Here is a 17,285-nt window from a genome sequence, read left to right on the forward strand (position 1 = left end):
ATTTTTATTTCTTTCCTTGTAATTAGTGTAAAAAGTGATCTGTTGCTATAATTAGTATTAGTGTTAAAGGCGGTCTGTTGCTATAAATAGTAATTAGGGGAAACTCTAGACTAAACAAAAAGCTAAATGTAGAAATGTTAAAAACTTGATTATATCAAAATGGATTAAGTTGAGAATTTGTGACGAAATTAGTGTGGTACAAAGTTACAATTTTTTTTTTAGGGGATGGCACAAAGTTACATAATCTTAAACATTTCTCTTTATTCGAGATCGTTAAGTCGACTTTTGTAGCGGTGAGAGCAAAACTGGATTTTCATGATAGTATGGTGTTCTTGGTGTTATATATTGTTAAAATGAAAACGTAACTTGAAAAACAAAATGAAATCGTATGTTGAAAAACTACTTTGTACGGAGTATATAACATGGTAGCCTGTTCATAACACCAAAAATTTACAAAAATATCCTGAAAAAAGAAATAATGTACCACTAAAAGTTGACAAAAAAACCCTGAAGCAAGAAGCAAGAAGCAAGAAGCAAGAAGCAAGAAGCAATACACCTTCTAAATTCTAATCATATTATTGAGCGTTACAAATTTCATATGTTACTCATTTTTGTTGCGACGCACACTAAGTAGTAAGTATTGATTGATGTAAAAAGGCAAGATTAACTAATTAATTAAATTGTAGAAACTGCATTGATCCATCCACATTTGCGTCTGATTTCGCCTTGATCTCCGGTAAGCACATTAACCTTTCCCAATTTGATCATAGCATCATTAAACATTTTCTGCCAAAGAGCACTGTCAGAAGCATACTGATGTACCATATCTTTAGTAGTCTGTTCAACAGCTAACGAAATATCAAAAGGCAGCAAGGTCCTGCCTTTGATAATGTGTTTATAGAATGAGTTGCCCCAATCAGAATTGTTAGGGTTATCAGGAACCAAAGGTGCTCTTATACTTGTAAACAATGCATGCCGAGATTCAGGACAGAATCTCTGTTTCACCTTCTGCTCGAACTGCTTGTCTACAAACTTTGCAGTATCAGGCATTTTATCCATTGAACCATCTTCAGCGATTGTGTTCTGACATCGGGTTCGGCCTATTGAGTGGGACCCCTCTAACACCACCATGTCCTGTAAGGTAAGCCCTCTTTCTGCGAATTTTTTTTGTTGAATAGCAATGGTATCATTTCCTGTAGGGAGGGCACTTGCAAGGCCACCGCTGGTTGAAAAAGAATCACGACGTCCTGCAGGAACATCATATTTGGGGTTTCCTGCAAAAACAACCATATCTCGAGCTGCGTAGGATAGAAGATCCGCACAGGATAATACGCCTGGACATTGCTTTTCGACCTCTTCCTTTGCTGCATCTAAGGCTTTCATGCCTCTTAAGGAGTTTCCATTTGCTGGGTGGATCATTTCTACGTCGTGGTTGTTGTATCTTTGTGGGGTTAGAAGGATTGAAGCATCACAACCCTGTTATTCATCATTCATTTATGACCATTAAGTCTATGTTATTGTAATTAAGGATGTATATGATGTTATGTAATAGACTTACCGTAATATAGCAATCATGAAAGTAAAGACGAAGAATACCAGGGACAATCCCCGGATGCGCTTGTGATTTATTACGAAGAACATCAGCAACAATTTGCTCTACATTTGGGCAACTTGATTTGTAGAAATCTACACTAAGATTGTCACTAATTGCAGTGCTGTTGATTTCTCCTCTCGGGGATGGGGATGGGGATGGGGATGGGGATGGAGATGGAGATGGAGATAAAGACCGACTTGGGGACGGGGATGGAGACGGGGATGGAGACGGAGATGGATTAAAAAGGTTCAGAACAAGGGCAAGGAGGAATGCAAAGAGGGATGCCATGCTTGGTATCCTCACCAAGCCACCCCTTTCCTTTTTAGGGTAAATTTCTTATTAGTGTGCGCATTGGAATTGATAGCTTTGCAAGTATTTATGTGTTAGCATAATTACATTCCACAAAACTTGGATGATAACTAATAATTTGTTTTTTGACACCCATTTTTGTTTTAATTAGCTTCCCCTATGACAATATAACACCTAATTTCTTAACTGTTTTGCTTCAACTCCTTTTGTTGGTTAAATATTAAAGACGTAGAGTACTACGTGTCTGTGTACTATAAATTTATTGAAAATGCCAACTATTTCAATTGATTAAAACTAATACGGAGTAAATTTTATAATGTTATTTCTACTTTTATGACCATTTCTGTATTTGATACTCTACCTCAATAAAAAATAGAATAAAATTACAACACACAAAACCTCTTAAAGATGGAGTTTATTCATGAGCATAAGCATAAAGGTTAACGTAGAACTAATTGATCTTACTCATGAATATAAGTAGGTAGTAAATTAGTTATTAGCGAACATGTATGAACGAGTAAGCCTACATTATGTTCAAGCTTCTTTCAAAACTTGTTCAAATTTTCCCAAAAAAAAAAAAAAACATGTTCAAATAAAGCTCGTTACAAATTTTTTTTTTAAAAAAGCAAATAAATAAATAAACTAGTTTTAGTTGTGCTCAGAGTTTGCATTTTATATATTGATTTGAATTCACCCCATTAGTTCAAATTGTTTTTGAATCATATTTCCTCAATTTGCTCGAGTTAGCGGGTGCGGATTTAGATTTATATATAACGTGGTTGAATATCTTTCTTTTGCAGTGGCGGATTTTAAACGGTTTTACAAGGGACCGGTAAAAGAAATTAATTAATATAACATAGAACTTATACAATTTTACAATAATTTAAAAGTGGTCGTAACTTTTTTTTTTTTTTTTTTTTTGACGGGGAAGAACAATTTCATTAATAATAAGCCATATGGCATCAAACTAAAAATACACTATCAAATTCTTCATCCGAGGGTCGGGCCCACCCAAGGCAAAAGGAAGACCCACCATTAAAGATTTGTACTTTGTTTTAGATTAGTAAAGATGTTTTTGACCGTGTCTAGTCTGCTTGCCCTTGAGTATGGATAGGCCTAAGCCGCCTAACCCACTAGTTGATTAACGTGTATTGTCGTGTCAAGCCGTGTTGTATCCAGTGGCGGAGCCAGGATTTGTAGGTTGGGAGGGCGAGAATTTTACACTGGAGATGGGGCTCGAACCTTGTATCAAGGGGTTCAAATATGAACCTTTGACCACTAGAGCAAAGGGAAATTGATGATTTATTTTTACAGTTATTAATACATATAGCTTTTTTTTTTTTTTTTAATCTTGGGGGGCAGCCGCCCCTACCCCTGTCTCCGCCTCTTGGTTGTATCACGTTTTGTCGTGCTTATTCCAAAAAATCACGGTCCAATTACAAACCACGACTTTACACTCGTGTTTTATGGACGTTGTTGTATTATTTTCACGTTAGTGTCGTGCAATGCTTTTTTATAGAGCTGGCAATGGGTTGGGTTGGGTCGAAATCAGGTCGACCCATTTATAAACGGGTTGAGATTTTCCCAACCCAACCCGACCTGTTTAATTAAACGGGTTGAGATTTTCAACCCAACCCAACCCAACTATAAACGGGTTGACCTGAAGTTGACCCGTTTAATTTTTTTTTCCCACTTTAAATTGTAAATTGATTTGACTATAGAATTGCGAGGTGATTTTGTTATGGCATATCTCATTGCAAAAAGTAATTTTTCAATATGTATTTGACATGAATCAAAACGTCAAATAATTATTCAATGTTGAAGGGAAAATGAGAAATAAAATCTTTCAAATCACATTATACATATATATATTACATACTTGCTTGCACTTAAACGGGTTAGACGGGTTGTTTTCGGGTTGAAAATTTCAACCTGACCCAACCCATTTAATTAAACGGGTTGGGTTGGGTTGACCCATTTAATTAAACGGGTTGAAAATCTTGACCCAACCCTTTATTATTGGGTTGGGTTCGGGTTGGGTTGGTGGGTTGGGTCAATTTTTGCCAGCTCTACTTTTTTAGATTGATGTAACAAAAAGATGCAATAATAATCGAGTGGGTATAAACTTGTGAATTTGTGATAAATAAAGCAATAATTATCCAATCTAGTTATTGTTGTGAATTTTTCCAAATTCAATTTCAATATGGAATATCAGAGTTGTAATCCTAATAGGATTGGAGTATTAAAAAGCTAGAGTGGGGCCTTGAAATACCATCATCGAACCAATCTCAGTGTCGTTTAAAAGCTTCAACTTCACCTCACCATACCAATTCTACAAGGAACCTTCAGCCTTTTGTAGTCTTCTTCTTCTCCAACCAATCTTTCTCTCTCTTACTCATCTTCGATCCCCCAGAAAATTCAGGTACCTGTAATTCTTCCTTATTCTTTGTAGTTTGATTTTGTTTATATTTTCCCCTTTTTGTTGTTAATTTGTTGACTCTACAACTTTCGATTAAAAAACTTCTAATTTTGGTCATGACTAGATAATTTTTGTGATGAAAGTTGCTAAATTTCTGGTATTTTCACGATTTAACTTGTAATTTAAGTACCCATCACGTATTGAATTAATCTGTTAGTGAATTTCGTGCTAAACATCTAATTTCTTATTGTATGAAAAATTCAATGTTCAATTGGTAAAACGCCTTTTTTTTAATTGGAAAATATCATGAATTTATTGAAATTGTGGAATTTTTATTGCTTTGCTTTAGTTAGACTCGTAGTTGACCTGAAAATTTCTAAAGAAGATGATTGTTGGGCAAACGAGGGTTTATGATGATTTGACATGAAAAATTGATAATTTGATTTAATAATTAATTTGACTGAGTGTTTAATTCTAGAAAAATCCAATTAAGAAAAGTTGTTTAATTTTTGTGGGTTGATCAATTGGAGTGTTTCGATCGAATCGTTTGATTCTTCCAGAATTCTGATCTAAGAGCTATTTTCTTCTTTTTGTTACATCAATTGCCGAAAATTATTATTGTAGAGACTGTTTTGAACTAAGATTCTCATCTTGCAGTTTTATTTTTTCGATTTTGTTTACTGTGTTGGTTATTCAGGTATTATGGACGTCAGGGTTGGGCTTGTGGTTCTCTTGGTTGTGGCCGGTACTTTGGGGTGTGATGCTAGAAATCATCATCTTTCAGGGATTGCAGGTAATATTTCAGATAGGCTTTACTGTAGACTCTCTGGTCAATTCTCTATCTTATATTTCTTTCTGAATCTATATTCTTGGTTGATTATTCAATCTGTTTGTCCTGATTTTCGTCATATAGGTTCTGTATTCTCTGTAATTTTGATTTGTTTAAGTATTGGTGATTCAATTTCATGCTATTGTTATGGTTTTCTAGTGTACTAAGGTGGTGCATTCCTTATTTTATGAATTCACAGAATTGCTGAAAAGATGGGTTACAAGTCCGATTCTGCTAGTGACTTACTGATTATATGGATACCATACGCCATACGGCGTACATGCAAAACCCCATTGTTTCCCAACTTTTTCAGTTTCTGATTAATGTACATTTCTAGTTGTCATATAACTGAGACTCTGAGAGTTTCCTGTATCAAAAGTGGATAATTTCAATTAATGTTATCTACATACTTTTTTTTTTTGAGGGAATCTACATACTTCCTATTACCCAAAGTACCTGATAGTACATTAGTACTAAACCTTCCTGTTCCATTTTCCTCATATTGGCCTCTGAGGCACTTCCCATCAAATGTCATTTAATCGCCTAACTTAAACCTACCTTCCATATCATGTTTGTTTTTTGTATGTTCGGTTCATATTGGTTTGTATTATACATGCCTCATCTGTCTTGTTGTCTGTCTCTTGTGGTGCTTTCTGTCTAATTGTCAATTTCGTGACTTGTGTCCTTGCTTTGCTATTGGGGCTCTTGAGATGTGGTGGGGGTCGCCGATTCAATATACTTGGACCATCTTGAATTGTAAGTGAAAGAGGATAATTGCATGAGAGGCTTCTAGGTCGTACGTTAATAGTTTCAAAATACCATAAAACGTTACATTGAGTTCCTGTTATTAACTACAGAAGTACAGGTTTAGCGCATGGAACTTTTTGGCATTTTGAACTTTCCAGTTCTTGGACTTCTGTATGAATTAATACAATATCTACCGTGCTAAACTGCTAATTCATGCTAAAACATTATAACTTCCAACACGATGTATGAGCTACTGGTGTAGTCAGTTGACATTGAGATGGCCTGCTTTCAGGTGTGTCAAAACTTGGTGGACTGCGTGGTCCTGGTGAACATCGAGGGCCTATTGATGTCTGTACTATGTGTGAAGAGTATACCACATTGGCTGTTGATTACCTCAGCCAAAACAAGACCCGGGATGAGATTATGGAGTCTCTTCACAAGGCCTGCATGCAAATGCATGGTTTGGCGAAGCAGGTATTGACTTCTTCAGAGAACATATGTTAACTAGTGCCATCAAAATACGTGCTATTATGCATGCAACAGTGTTAACTAGTGCCATCAATATGTTACCCCCCCCTCCCCTTCTCTCTCTTTATCTCTCTCTCTCTTTTTCTCTCTTGCTCTAGACATAGATGTGTTTTCTTCAAACTTTGTCTGTACCTTTGGTTCTTGAAGCAGTCGAACAATTTTGTGCCATATAATTATTTATAGCGTTATAGCTGAGAGCTTGCGCATCAGATCTCTCTGGAAACTGTTGTTATTGAACTATTAGTCTTTATTTTACACTTGACAGGTTAAAGTCTAAAAATATCTTTGTTCTCCTCTTTTGACAGTGCACAACATTGGTGAATTACTACGCTCCTCTTTTCTTCTTGGAGGTTTCATCAGTTGAACCTGAAGGATTTTGTAAGAAAGTTGATCTTTGTAGAAATACTATGGTATCATCCATGCCTGAAAAGAGAAACAAGTGTGATCTTTGCCATAGAGCTGTTGACGAAGCTCTTGAAAAGTTGAATGATCCTGACACTGAGGTCTGTACTTCACTTCGCTTTTGTATTTTCTGATGGATTGAGTATTATTACCTGCTCCTGGTATATGATTGAATGGTTTCTGAAGGAAAGCCTCTCCCCTTCCCCATCCACCTCCCGATTTGACAAAGAAACATGTCATGGAATGCTGTCAAATAGGAACTTGCCAAAATATTAATAAATGTTTGGTTTACAACAAGTTAACTTGTATTTGGGAATAATCACTTGTTAGTTGGTTTTATGTGTGGTTTACTGTAGCACGGTAACTTGTATTTTCTGTATACGTAGTAGTCACTTGTTAATTGATTAGTAATTTACCCTTCGATTGTTGATTGAAATATGAGAATGCTAATTGCTAAAGTGACTGGATTTTTTTGGTAGTTTTTGCTAATCAAACTAATTAAGTTAAGGCATAATCTGGAAAGCTTTTTGCACTTCCTGAATATATACAATGTTTCAGTTGTGATAATCATCAGTAATATATGTTCCTGATAGAGAACTCATTTTTTGATTCCTCAATGTGTAACAGCTAGAGGTCATCCAGCTGCTACTGAAGGCATGCAACAGTGTAGGAAAGTTGACTAAGAAGGTACGAATAATTTTGTTGCATACTCCGTATAATCTAGTAACTTGTTTAGTTTTCGTAATCGGCCACAATTTTATTTTGTTTGGCAAATAAAGAGAAATATTATTGACCAAAAGAGAACACACAAACACCACAATCCAGCAAAGGCCTCAAGCAATCTCTCCCCACCTTCTAGGAAGGGTTGAAAAGACACTATCATAGGCAAACAAAAAGAAACCTACAGCAATAGGTCCTGGATTACAGCACTGCTTCTACAAGCTACTTTAAAAAGAATGGAATTAACCACTACATTAGGTGCTTCAAAACTGCCTCTAAAAACTTTTGATGTTCCTTTGCATCCATATGGCATACACTGACTCTGTGAAGCACATGCCATGAAGCTTCTGAAGGGGCTGCTTCCTCCGACAGGCTTTAGCCGCTTCCTGCATTTCTAGGTCGAAAGGTAGACAACTCCTTGTCAGGCGCAACTTCTGTAAAACACTCTCCCATATCACAGAAGAGTAAGGATAATCAAAGAATAAATGAGAGTTAGTTTCAACAGAAGTACCACATAAAACACAATCAGCATCAGCAACTGTTTTCCATTTGAAGAGCTTATCCTTGGTAGCCAGCCTGTTAAGAATAGCTAACCATAGGATAAAAGTACTCTTGGGACTTGCTAGGTTGTTGCACATGAGTCTTTTCAACTGAACTAAGGCAATAGGTACTTGCAAACTTTTATAGAGTTTCTTAATAAGAGAACTTTTCACTGGTCATAAATTGTTGAGCATGTGAAGTAGTTTGCAGAACACCCCTACAAGTACATTCCCGTATTTTTTTGATAGCAAAGACCATTTGGAATAGCCATAGTCCAAACATCTTTGCTTTTTATATAGTAGGAGTGAAGCCAACGAATCCAGGGTTTATCTTTCCTTTAGAGCAACGGCCCAAAAAAGCTTGCAAATTGCAGCTTTGTTCCACTTCGGAAGATCAATCAGGTTCCACACTTCCACCCATCAATCAGGTGCCAAAGCTACTAACGGTTTCTTAGATTTCTCCGTAGATCCCGTGACATTTTGTACCCAAAACAAACGCTGTCCATAAATACAATCTGCAAGTTTTCTCTACTTCCTTCATGATCCTTTTTGGAAGTAGGACGATTTGGCTCCATTAATTTTGCGTAGTCAAAAGAACTACCTTCACCAGCTTAAGTCTCCCAGCATAGGAAAGTTGCTTAGAAGAACAGTTTCTGATTCTCTCAACCATCTTCTCTACAAGAGTTTAGAAGAGCTTAACGGCACTCCTAAATACCTCAAGGGTAAAGCTCCAACTTCCATGTGTAAAATCTCAAGCATAGCCTTCCTAGTAACTTCTGGAACTCCACTCAAATAGAGACAGCTTTTGTCAAGATTAGCTTCTAAACCCAACGCCTTAGAAATTTTTAAGAAAGCAGCATAAAGGAGACTGACTGAGATAGAATCTCACCCCTACAGAATAAAAGCAATTCATCTGCGAACATTAAGTGAGTGATCTTCATCCTTTCACATTTCGGCCACATTTGATTAAGTCATAGTATCGAGTATCAAGCAAAATCGGCTACATTTGATTAAGTCATAGTATCGAGTAACTTGTTTACATTCTACAATTTATTTGGATCAAGTCATAATTCTCATAATCTCACCTCTCTCTCTTTGTTTTGTTGTCCAGTGTAAATCCATGGTTTTCGAGTTCGGACCTCTGATCCTCGTTGACGCAGGGAAGTTTATTCAGAATGTTGACCTCTGCTCCACATTCCACGCATGCAGTAGGTACAACACCGGCAAACAGCAACAGTCAGTTGAGGGAAGAATTGAAATGGTGACTTCATCTTAAATATCCCGATGTCAATTTGTATAAAGTTTCTCTGAAACAAAGTGATTTTCATTCATTATAAACATGTTTATGGTATGTATATTTTACAACCAGGAACACCCTCATATTCTCTTGTATAAAATCCACTCAAAAAGCTGCTGTAATCTTTATTTTCTGTTTTGAATTTTTAGTATTTCTGCCTTTTCTCCACTAGTTTTATTCTTTCGGCCGAATTTAAAGTAGATTAAGCATATCGTTTTTCTAAGAAAATACTCCGGGACATGGTTATACGCACTTTGTTATATGTGGTTAAGAAACCCAATTCAATGACGGATTGGATAATGTGTTAAATTAGAGATGAAGTTGTTCAAGAAACATCTAGTTTCTTAAGACTGGCACGTATAACGTATTTATGCATTACATAAAAGTAGCCTACTTGGTGTTAAAAATAATTCTCTCTTTTTTTTTTTAATCAATAGCAGTCCTAGTGTGTACTCACATCAGTCACATGTGATTTTTGGGCTATAGCTTTAACGATCTTACACGAAAAAACGACCAACAAAAAAGACTATATACAATACTTCTTATTTTACTTCCTTCATTCTATATTAATTGCAAATTTGCAATGTAAACATCTAGTTTTATATGTACAACTTTTTTATATAATTATGCTTTTTTTAGGTCTCAATGAAAACCCTAATTACACAACTTTTCGTTCTGATTTCATTAACCTTTATCGGTTTTCTCTGTAGGTTTAAACAAATTAAATTAACGAAAATTTATCTTTTTTCTTTGTTTGTTAAGCAAAGAGACCGGAAATTTTGTTGTGGTCAATAAAGGTAGTTGATGAATGTTAAAGCATTTTGTTCATGTACTCCCTAAAATCATGGTTAGAGTTTTCACTTATTTCATTGTGGAAGTTCTTTTGGGTAATTCTCAATGGTACAGTGGTACCATTGTACTATTGAGGTATTACCTTTTGTTTTTACCTTGCCAATTGCACCATTATATTATTGAGTTTTATCAATGATGTCACTTTTTATTTTTAACTTACCAATACTACCACTTTACTTTAACTTTTATTTCAACCGTGACAGCATTCCAAAGGGTTAATTTCACTATTTTTATTTCAGATGGTAAAACGTTAATTTTACCTAAATAGGGTCCACGTGACTTATTAAACTAGAAATAACCAGACAAGAAACATTTAGTGATAAATTTTTGTATTTAGTACATAGTACTATATATTAGTTTTTTTTTACAAAAAAATAAATTATATTTTGAGGATAAATTGAAGATGTTAGGTATAACATAATTAATTGAAGCCAGTGTTTAGTCATTTGGTATGAAGGTTTATAAGACTTATGTTTAAAGATATGCAGACCCTTCTTTGAACTAAAACTCATGACTCTTTAAATTTCAAAGGATTTTGTAATCAATGATGTTTAAAAGAGAGCAATCTCTCTTTAAACTAGAACTTTTCAATATTTGGAGCGCATAAAGTCGAGATTTTCATACTTAAATCATCATTTCTTTTAACATTAAGCCTCCCGATTTCTAAGTTTCAAGTCCTAAATTCTTTGTTCAAAATCGATTTCAAAAATCAAGGTTATAAATCAGTGATGTTTTAAGTTGAGCAACATCTCCTAAAACTAGATTTATGAAAGTTTTTGAAACATTCAAGAATAAGATGTCACACTTGAACATTCTTATTCTTTGAAGTTCAAAGTCTTCAAAACTCATATATTTCAAAACTATTTAATTTTCGATTATTTATGCTTTAACATGCTTATTTAATTGCTTTCATGCACTTCCAATTCATTATAATTACACCTAGTCCTTCAGGGTCTTGTAACAATTTATTCCCATGTTCTTTTTTCTATTTGTGATGTATGTTTATGCTAATGTGTATCCAGTGGCGGACCCAGGACTTTGGATCAAGGGTGGCACAAATTTTTTTTTTGGGGGCCGAGGAGAATTTTTTTTATCAATATATATAACTAAATGTAAAAAATTTGTACAAAATTTAAAGTGATTAATAGCAGTAAATGATGGAATAAAATTTATTTTGTTCTCGATAACTTTTTATTTATTATAGTATAGTCCAATTAAATATGAAGGTGGAAAAAAAAGCAGACAATATTCAATTGGTATTAAAAAAAAAGAACCAAAGCTAGAGATAACAAATGAAAGTATTAGGAAAGAAAGGGAATGAAACAAATAATATGAAATGCACAATTGATGGTCATGATATATTTTTTTAGCGCAGTCCAATTAAATATAAAGATGAAAAAAAAAGTTAAAAAGAAAAGAAACAAATAAGTTAATAAAATAAACCAAAATAGACATTATCGGCTGATCTGTGGACATTATGAATCAAGGATAATCTACCCCCTTGACCACTGCAACACAATCATACTCTCTGTTTAGTTAGTGCAGGTTTTATATATAACTTTTTACGTTTTTTCTTATTGCACATTTTCAGTTTTTTTTTTAAAATATCAAAGTGTGATTGAATAAACTCAAAATGGCTTCCTTTTAGGCGGAATTGCAAAATACAGGTCATCTTGTTCACATATGATTTTTTAACATTTTGGTTGGTTTGATGCATTTGACTTTTTGTCAATACAACTTGTTAAAGTCATTTAAATCACATTTTTCAAAAACTTTCTAAGACGTGCGAAAATAACCTCCTACAATAACCAAAGGTGCATTCAACTTTAATTACACACGTAATTTTCAAATAATGAATGGAGTAATTAACGAATTAGAACTAAATATTTATACTACTGAAATAAGAGGGGAAACACAACTAATTTAAAAGGTTAAACACAATTAAATTAGTTTTCACTTCAAAATCTCATTGGCTTTAGGATTTGTGAGTTCATAATGTATGAGTTTATATAGGGGAGTATAAGAGCCCTATAATATAAGGATTACATTATTATTAAACAATATTTTCAATCAAATAAGAATTGTAGTAGCTAGCTAGTGTTATCTTTTCTCTTTAGTATTACATAAAATTAAAAAATAAATTTATTTTTCTAGGTGGTGGTCTCTCTATGCTGTCAGAAGGTTCATCTTTTACATAGATATTTAGATTTAGATTTACCCAAATTGTAGAAATTCCAACTCAAAAATCAAGTTAGTTCGGGTTGAACTTAACTCAACTTGGATAAAAAAGTAGAATACTTCCGAACTTAAGTCATGACTAAAAGTAGAATTGATAAAGAAGATACTCTGCCCCATAAAATGTCATATGCCCAATAAAGAATGTGAGAATTTGGTAGTACATAGAGATGTGAAAATGTCCTATATTAAAAAGGGACTTCAAATATGAGAGTATGAGAGAAAATGTCCTATATTAAAAAGGGATTTCAAAACACCATGTTGTGAGTGACCCACGTTGATTTTAAACAATTTTTTTTTAATATTCCTTTGATTTTGTATATAAAGTGGATTCTATCTCTTGGATATGGATAAGGCCCATACCCATATTTAACAAATATGCCCACCTTTTTATCAGTACGCTTTGCTGAACCTCTACTCAAACTTCTAGACCCAAATATGTGCCTTTTCCACTATAAAAGACAACTTTAAAGCAACCACCTTTGGACCCACTATTTCCCTTCTAAAAATTCTTCCCATTGCAACAGAAAATTGACTAATTATCATTACCACTTTTTTTTTTTTTTTTTTTTTTGCCCTTTGTTCTTGTTGCGTAAGGGAAAGTAAGCCAACTTTCCCTGGTATTTTTTTTATTACCGCTTTGCTCAATTTCTTCACTTTGTTGGCTATTGCCAGTATTAATACAATACAATAGCACGGAGTATTACACAAAATTAAGGGTCCCTTTTTATCCCCATTTAAAAAAGTCCTACACTTTGTGCGTATTACAACACTTTCAGTCTTTTTCCCTTTCTTTTCGGTGGGGAAAAGATTAATTATGACTTACACTATTATACATACATAATAATAATAATAATAATAATAATAATAACAATAATCAAATGAAACAAATTAAACCTAAAAACCTATAATTATATAAACAGTAACAAAATTCCCATCCATATGGATGCGGTACGCAATGTCTAATTTCTCGGGCCCTCCGGCGCTTGCACATCACACGTCGGTGCAGTATATGTACATATTAAGTGATTCCTTTAGACTAGCTCATCGGCGGCACCACCAGCTTCGGCAGTTCCACGGCCGGGTAGGAATAAGTTGCGCTCCGATGAAGAGGAAGAAGTTGACAATGTAAGCATAGCATTACAATCAGAAACACTATCTTGCAAACTCAAAAGAAGCTGAGAAGTAGTGAAACTCATTGAAGGTTTAGTTCTTGGGACAATTGGAACTTCTGTTTCACCAACCAACATTTGCACCACACATCTCATTGTAGGCCGTTCATTTGGATCAGGATGAGAACATGCTAATCCAACAAACAACACTCTCCTCATTTCCATTTCATCATACTCTCCATTCAACCTTTCATCAACACCCTCTAACAATCTTCCTTCTGTATGCAATCCCCACACCCATTCTACCAAATTCCCAATCCCTTTTATCCCATTCTTTTCTTTCTCTATTGGTCTCCGTCCACTCGCCACCTCTAGAGCCACCGCCCCGTAGCTAAACACATCCGTTTTATCGGTGGCTCGACCTGTTAGGAGATACTCTGGGGCTAAATACCCCATTGTACCAGCCGCCACCGTGGCGTCCGGGGACTTATCGTGCTCCATTTGTCGGGCTAACCCGAAATCACCTAACCTAGCGTTAAATGCTTCATCTAACATAATATTACTTGTTTTCACATCCCTATGTACTACCAAATTCTCACATTCTTCATGTAAATAAGCTAAAGCTGATGCTACTCCATGTAAAATTTTCCTTCTATGTGCCCAAGATAATACCATTCTTGACTCAAATAATGCTTTATCTAAGCTCCCATTAGGCATTAAATCATACACTAATAATATTTCTTCCTTCTCATGACACCATCCTTGAAGCCTAACTAAATTCCTATGCCTAAGTGTTCCAATTATTGATAACTCCGATAAGAATTCATTCTTCCCTTGCCCTCCATTTTTATGACTACATCTTTTAACCGCCACAACAAGCCCTGTTTCTGCCAATATCCCTTTGTAAACAGTACCAAAGGCGCCATGTCCGATGATCCGCCCGGGATCGAACCCTTTTGTGGCGATTTTAAGCTCCTTGTAGCTGAATTCTTTGGGCATTTTAATGATATCCGCAGTTAAAGAACAACCTCCCGAACTCCTAGGTAATTTCAGCTTCGTTTTTTTCGAGAATAACCAGAATAAAACCCCTCCTAATATAGCCAACAAAAATGCACTTGCTGTCACAACCCCGGCCACCGCAACTGGGTTATGCTTACACAGCTCATTACCACAGGACCTGCTTGTGCCATTTGTTGATACCATTGATTTCGATCGCGATGGCGCAATCGACGGCGGAGGAGCATGGACTGCCACCGTCGCTGTTCCAAATGGTGGAGTTGGCGGAGGCAGGACATTGGAAGGAGGAGACGGTTCAGGTTCAGGTTCAGGTTCAGGCGACGACGACTCGAAAGACGAGGTGAAGCTCCACCAATCAACACTGTGAGTCTCGGTGCTCCCCTGAGTTGACCCACTGAATCCCACAAACATTTCGTCACCAACAAAATCATCCAATACAAAGCTAAACGAAAGCAAAGATTGTTTTGGTTTTACATTGGAGTAAGAAATAGAGATACTAAAAATCTGGGTTAATCCAGAATACTCAATCCAAGTATTAATAACATCACCACTCTTTAAATCAATATTAATTGAATCTAAATCACTTACATGAGATGATACCATTGACCCTAGATCTAAACCCACATGGTTTCCATTAATGTCTTTGAATTCGACATCCATAAGTGTATCGAATTCAACCGCCACGAACCCTGGATTCGAACCCTGACTAAGACCAAGGAACCCGCCAGCACCACCACTGGCGGCGGCGTCAGGGGAGATTAGGAAGGCAAGGCCGCCACCGATGGAGGAGGGGTTGAGGTTTGTGATGGTAAAGGAGAAGTAGGTAGTGAAGCTCACCGGAAAATTAGTCCCGGTTTGCCGGAACTTTACCGGATGGGAGTAAAATACTCTCCCAGCGCCGGAGTTAGGGACTGGGAGATCACGGGTGAGGCGGACGCTTCCATTGTTTAAATGGGCGTCGCCGAGGAGTTTTAAGCTAGTGAGTGTTAGTGTACCAAAATCAAACTCGGTGGTGTCGTCGCCGCCGTCAGTGGCGGTTAAAGGGGTTGGGAAACAGAGGTAGAGGATTAGAATGGTGGATGAGAGGGTGGTGATTTGGTGGTTTTTGAGGAGAGAAAAGAATAGGGTTAACATTTAGAGATTATATTTTCAGACAGAGGAGAGAGAGAGAGTGGAGTGAGGGTTGGGATAGAGAGAGAATCCAAGAGGAGTTGAAGATGAGAGAAAGAAGAACCAAACAAGTGGGGGAGGTCAGAGGTGATAGTGTTGAGAATCCAAGAGGAGCTGAAGATGACATGTGGGATCTAGTCACTGTGATTGGTAATAAAGCCGTTGTGAATTTTGACAAACTCAATTTGTACATTGGAATATCACACTTGTAATATGAATACGAGTATTGAAAGCTATTGTGGGACCCTTTATAACACCACACCAATTCACAAAGAAGTAGAACCAATCTTTCTCCCCCTTCTCTTACAGTCTTACTCATCTTCGATCCCCCCCCAAATTCAGGTACCTGGAGTATAATTCTTCCTTATTACGGAGTTTTTGTAGTTTAATTTTGTTTATGTTTCCCCCCTTTTTTGTTGCTTTTTTATTTATTTTTCTATTGTTGTTTTGATAAATTTTGTGATGAAAGTTGTTGAATTTGTGGTTTTCACGATTAAACTTGTATTTTATTCAAACCCATCATGTATTGAGTTAATCTATTACTGAAATTCATGTTAAAGATCTAATTTTTTTTATTGTGTGAAAAGTTCAATGTTTAATTAGGGAAATTGTGGAATTAGTATTGCCTTGTTATCATTGCTTAAATTACACTCGTGGTTGACCTCAAAATTTCTGATCAAGATGATTGTTGGGCAAACGAGGGTTTATGATGATTTGGCATGAAATTTTGATTTATTAAGTTGATTGTAAATAATTCCACTGGGTTGTTTAATTCTACAAAAACCCCAATTATGAAAAGTTATTAAATTCTTTTGGATTGATCAATTGGAGTTTTTCAATCAAATTGGTTGATTCTTCCAGAATTCTGATATATGAGCTATTTTCTTCTTTTTGTCAAATCAATTGCAAAAAATTATTATTGTAGAGACTGTTTTGAACTAAGATTCTCATCTTGCAAGTCAGGTATTATGGTCGGTCCGCGTTGGGCTCGTGGTACTTTGGTGTGTGATGCTACAAATCATGATCTTTCAGGGATTATAGCCAATATTTCAGTTAGGCTTTGCTGTAGACTCTTTGTTTCGAAATTTATATTCTTGGATGATTATTCAATCTGTTTGACCTGATTTTTGTCGTATAGGTTCTGAAGTTTATGTAATTTTGATTTGTTACAGTGTCGGTGATTCCGTTTGATGCTATTGTTATTGTTATTTAATGTACGGGGTACTTGTTAGGCTTTAAAAATTTCTGGTGGTGCATTCTTTATTTGATTGCAGAATTTGGTGTTACATTCTTCGTTTTGTTTACATTAAATCACAAAATTGCTGAAAATATGGGGATTGTTGGTTTTCACAGCTTAGTTCTGATAGTGACTTGCTGATTATAAGGATACCATACGGCATACATGCAAAACCACATTAGTTCCTAACCTTTTCAATTGCATGAGAGGTATCTGACTATAGAAATATTGAGGAGGATACCAATCCCAAAATAATACATGTCCCAGGGTTCTAGGCC

At 35.7% G+C, this 17,285-nt stretch overlaps 3 protein-coding genes across 3 annotated transcripts; 1 reads left to right on the forward strand and 2 right to left on the reverse strand.

Annotated features, from left to right (window-relative positions):
- Positions 1 to 675: 675 nt before the first annotated feature.
- LOC110785109 (peroxidase 5) lies at positions 676 to 2,089 on the reverse strand. The gene is made up of 2 exons (XM_056829453.1): positions 1,559 to 2,089; positions 676 to 1,476 (listed from the first exon to the last, which is right to left on the reverse strand). The coding sequence occupies exons 1-2, from the start codon at positions 1,880 to 1,882 to the stop codon at positions 676 to 678; spliced, it is 1,125 nt and encodes a 374-aa protein (XP_056685431.1). The 5' UTR covers positions 1,883 to 2,089.
- A 2,047-nt stretch (positions 2,090 to 4,136) lies between these two features.
- Positions 4,137 to 9,555, forward strand: LOC110785130 (uncharacterized). The gene is made up of 6 exons (XM_021989570.2): positions 4,137 to 4,325; positions 5,020 to 5,115; positions 6,191 to 6,372; positions 6,732 to 6,929; positions 7,456 to 7,515; positions 9,199 to 9,555. Exons 2-6 carry the CDS (start codon positions 5,025 to 5,027, stop codon positions 9,361 to 9,363), a joined length of 696 nt encoding a protein of 231 aa, XP_021845262.2. The 5' UTR covers positions 4,137 to 4,325; positions 5,020 to 5,024; the 3' UTR covers positions 9,364 to 9,555.
- Positions 9,556 to 13,315: 3,760 nt separating this feature from the next.
- LOC110785131 (L-type lectin-domain containing receptor kinase VIII.1) lies at positions 13,316 to 15,936 on the reverse strand. The gene has a single exon (XM_021989571.2). It carries the CDS (start codon positions 15,732 to 15,734, stop codon positions 13,506 to 13,508), a length of 2,229 nt encoding a protein of 742 aa, XP_021845263.2. The 5' UTR covers positions 15,735 to 15,936; the 3' UTR covers positions 13,316 to 13,505.
- Positions 15,937 to 17,285: the final 1,349 nt, after the last annotated feature.

This window comes from Spinacia oleracea, chromosome 5 (genome assembly GCF_020520425.1).
Source record: "Spinacia oleracea cultivar Varoflay chromosome 5, BTI_SOV_V1, whole genome shotgun sequence".
Classification (NCBI taxonomy): domain Eukaryota; kingdom Viridiplantae; phylum Streptophyta; class Magnoliopsida; order Caryophyllales; family Amaranthaceae; genus Spinacia; species Spinacia oleracea.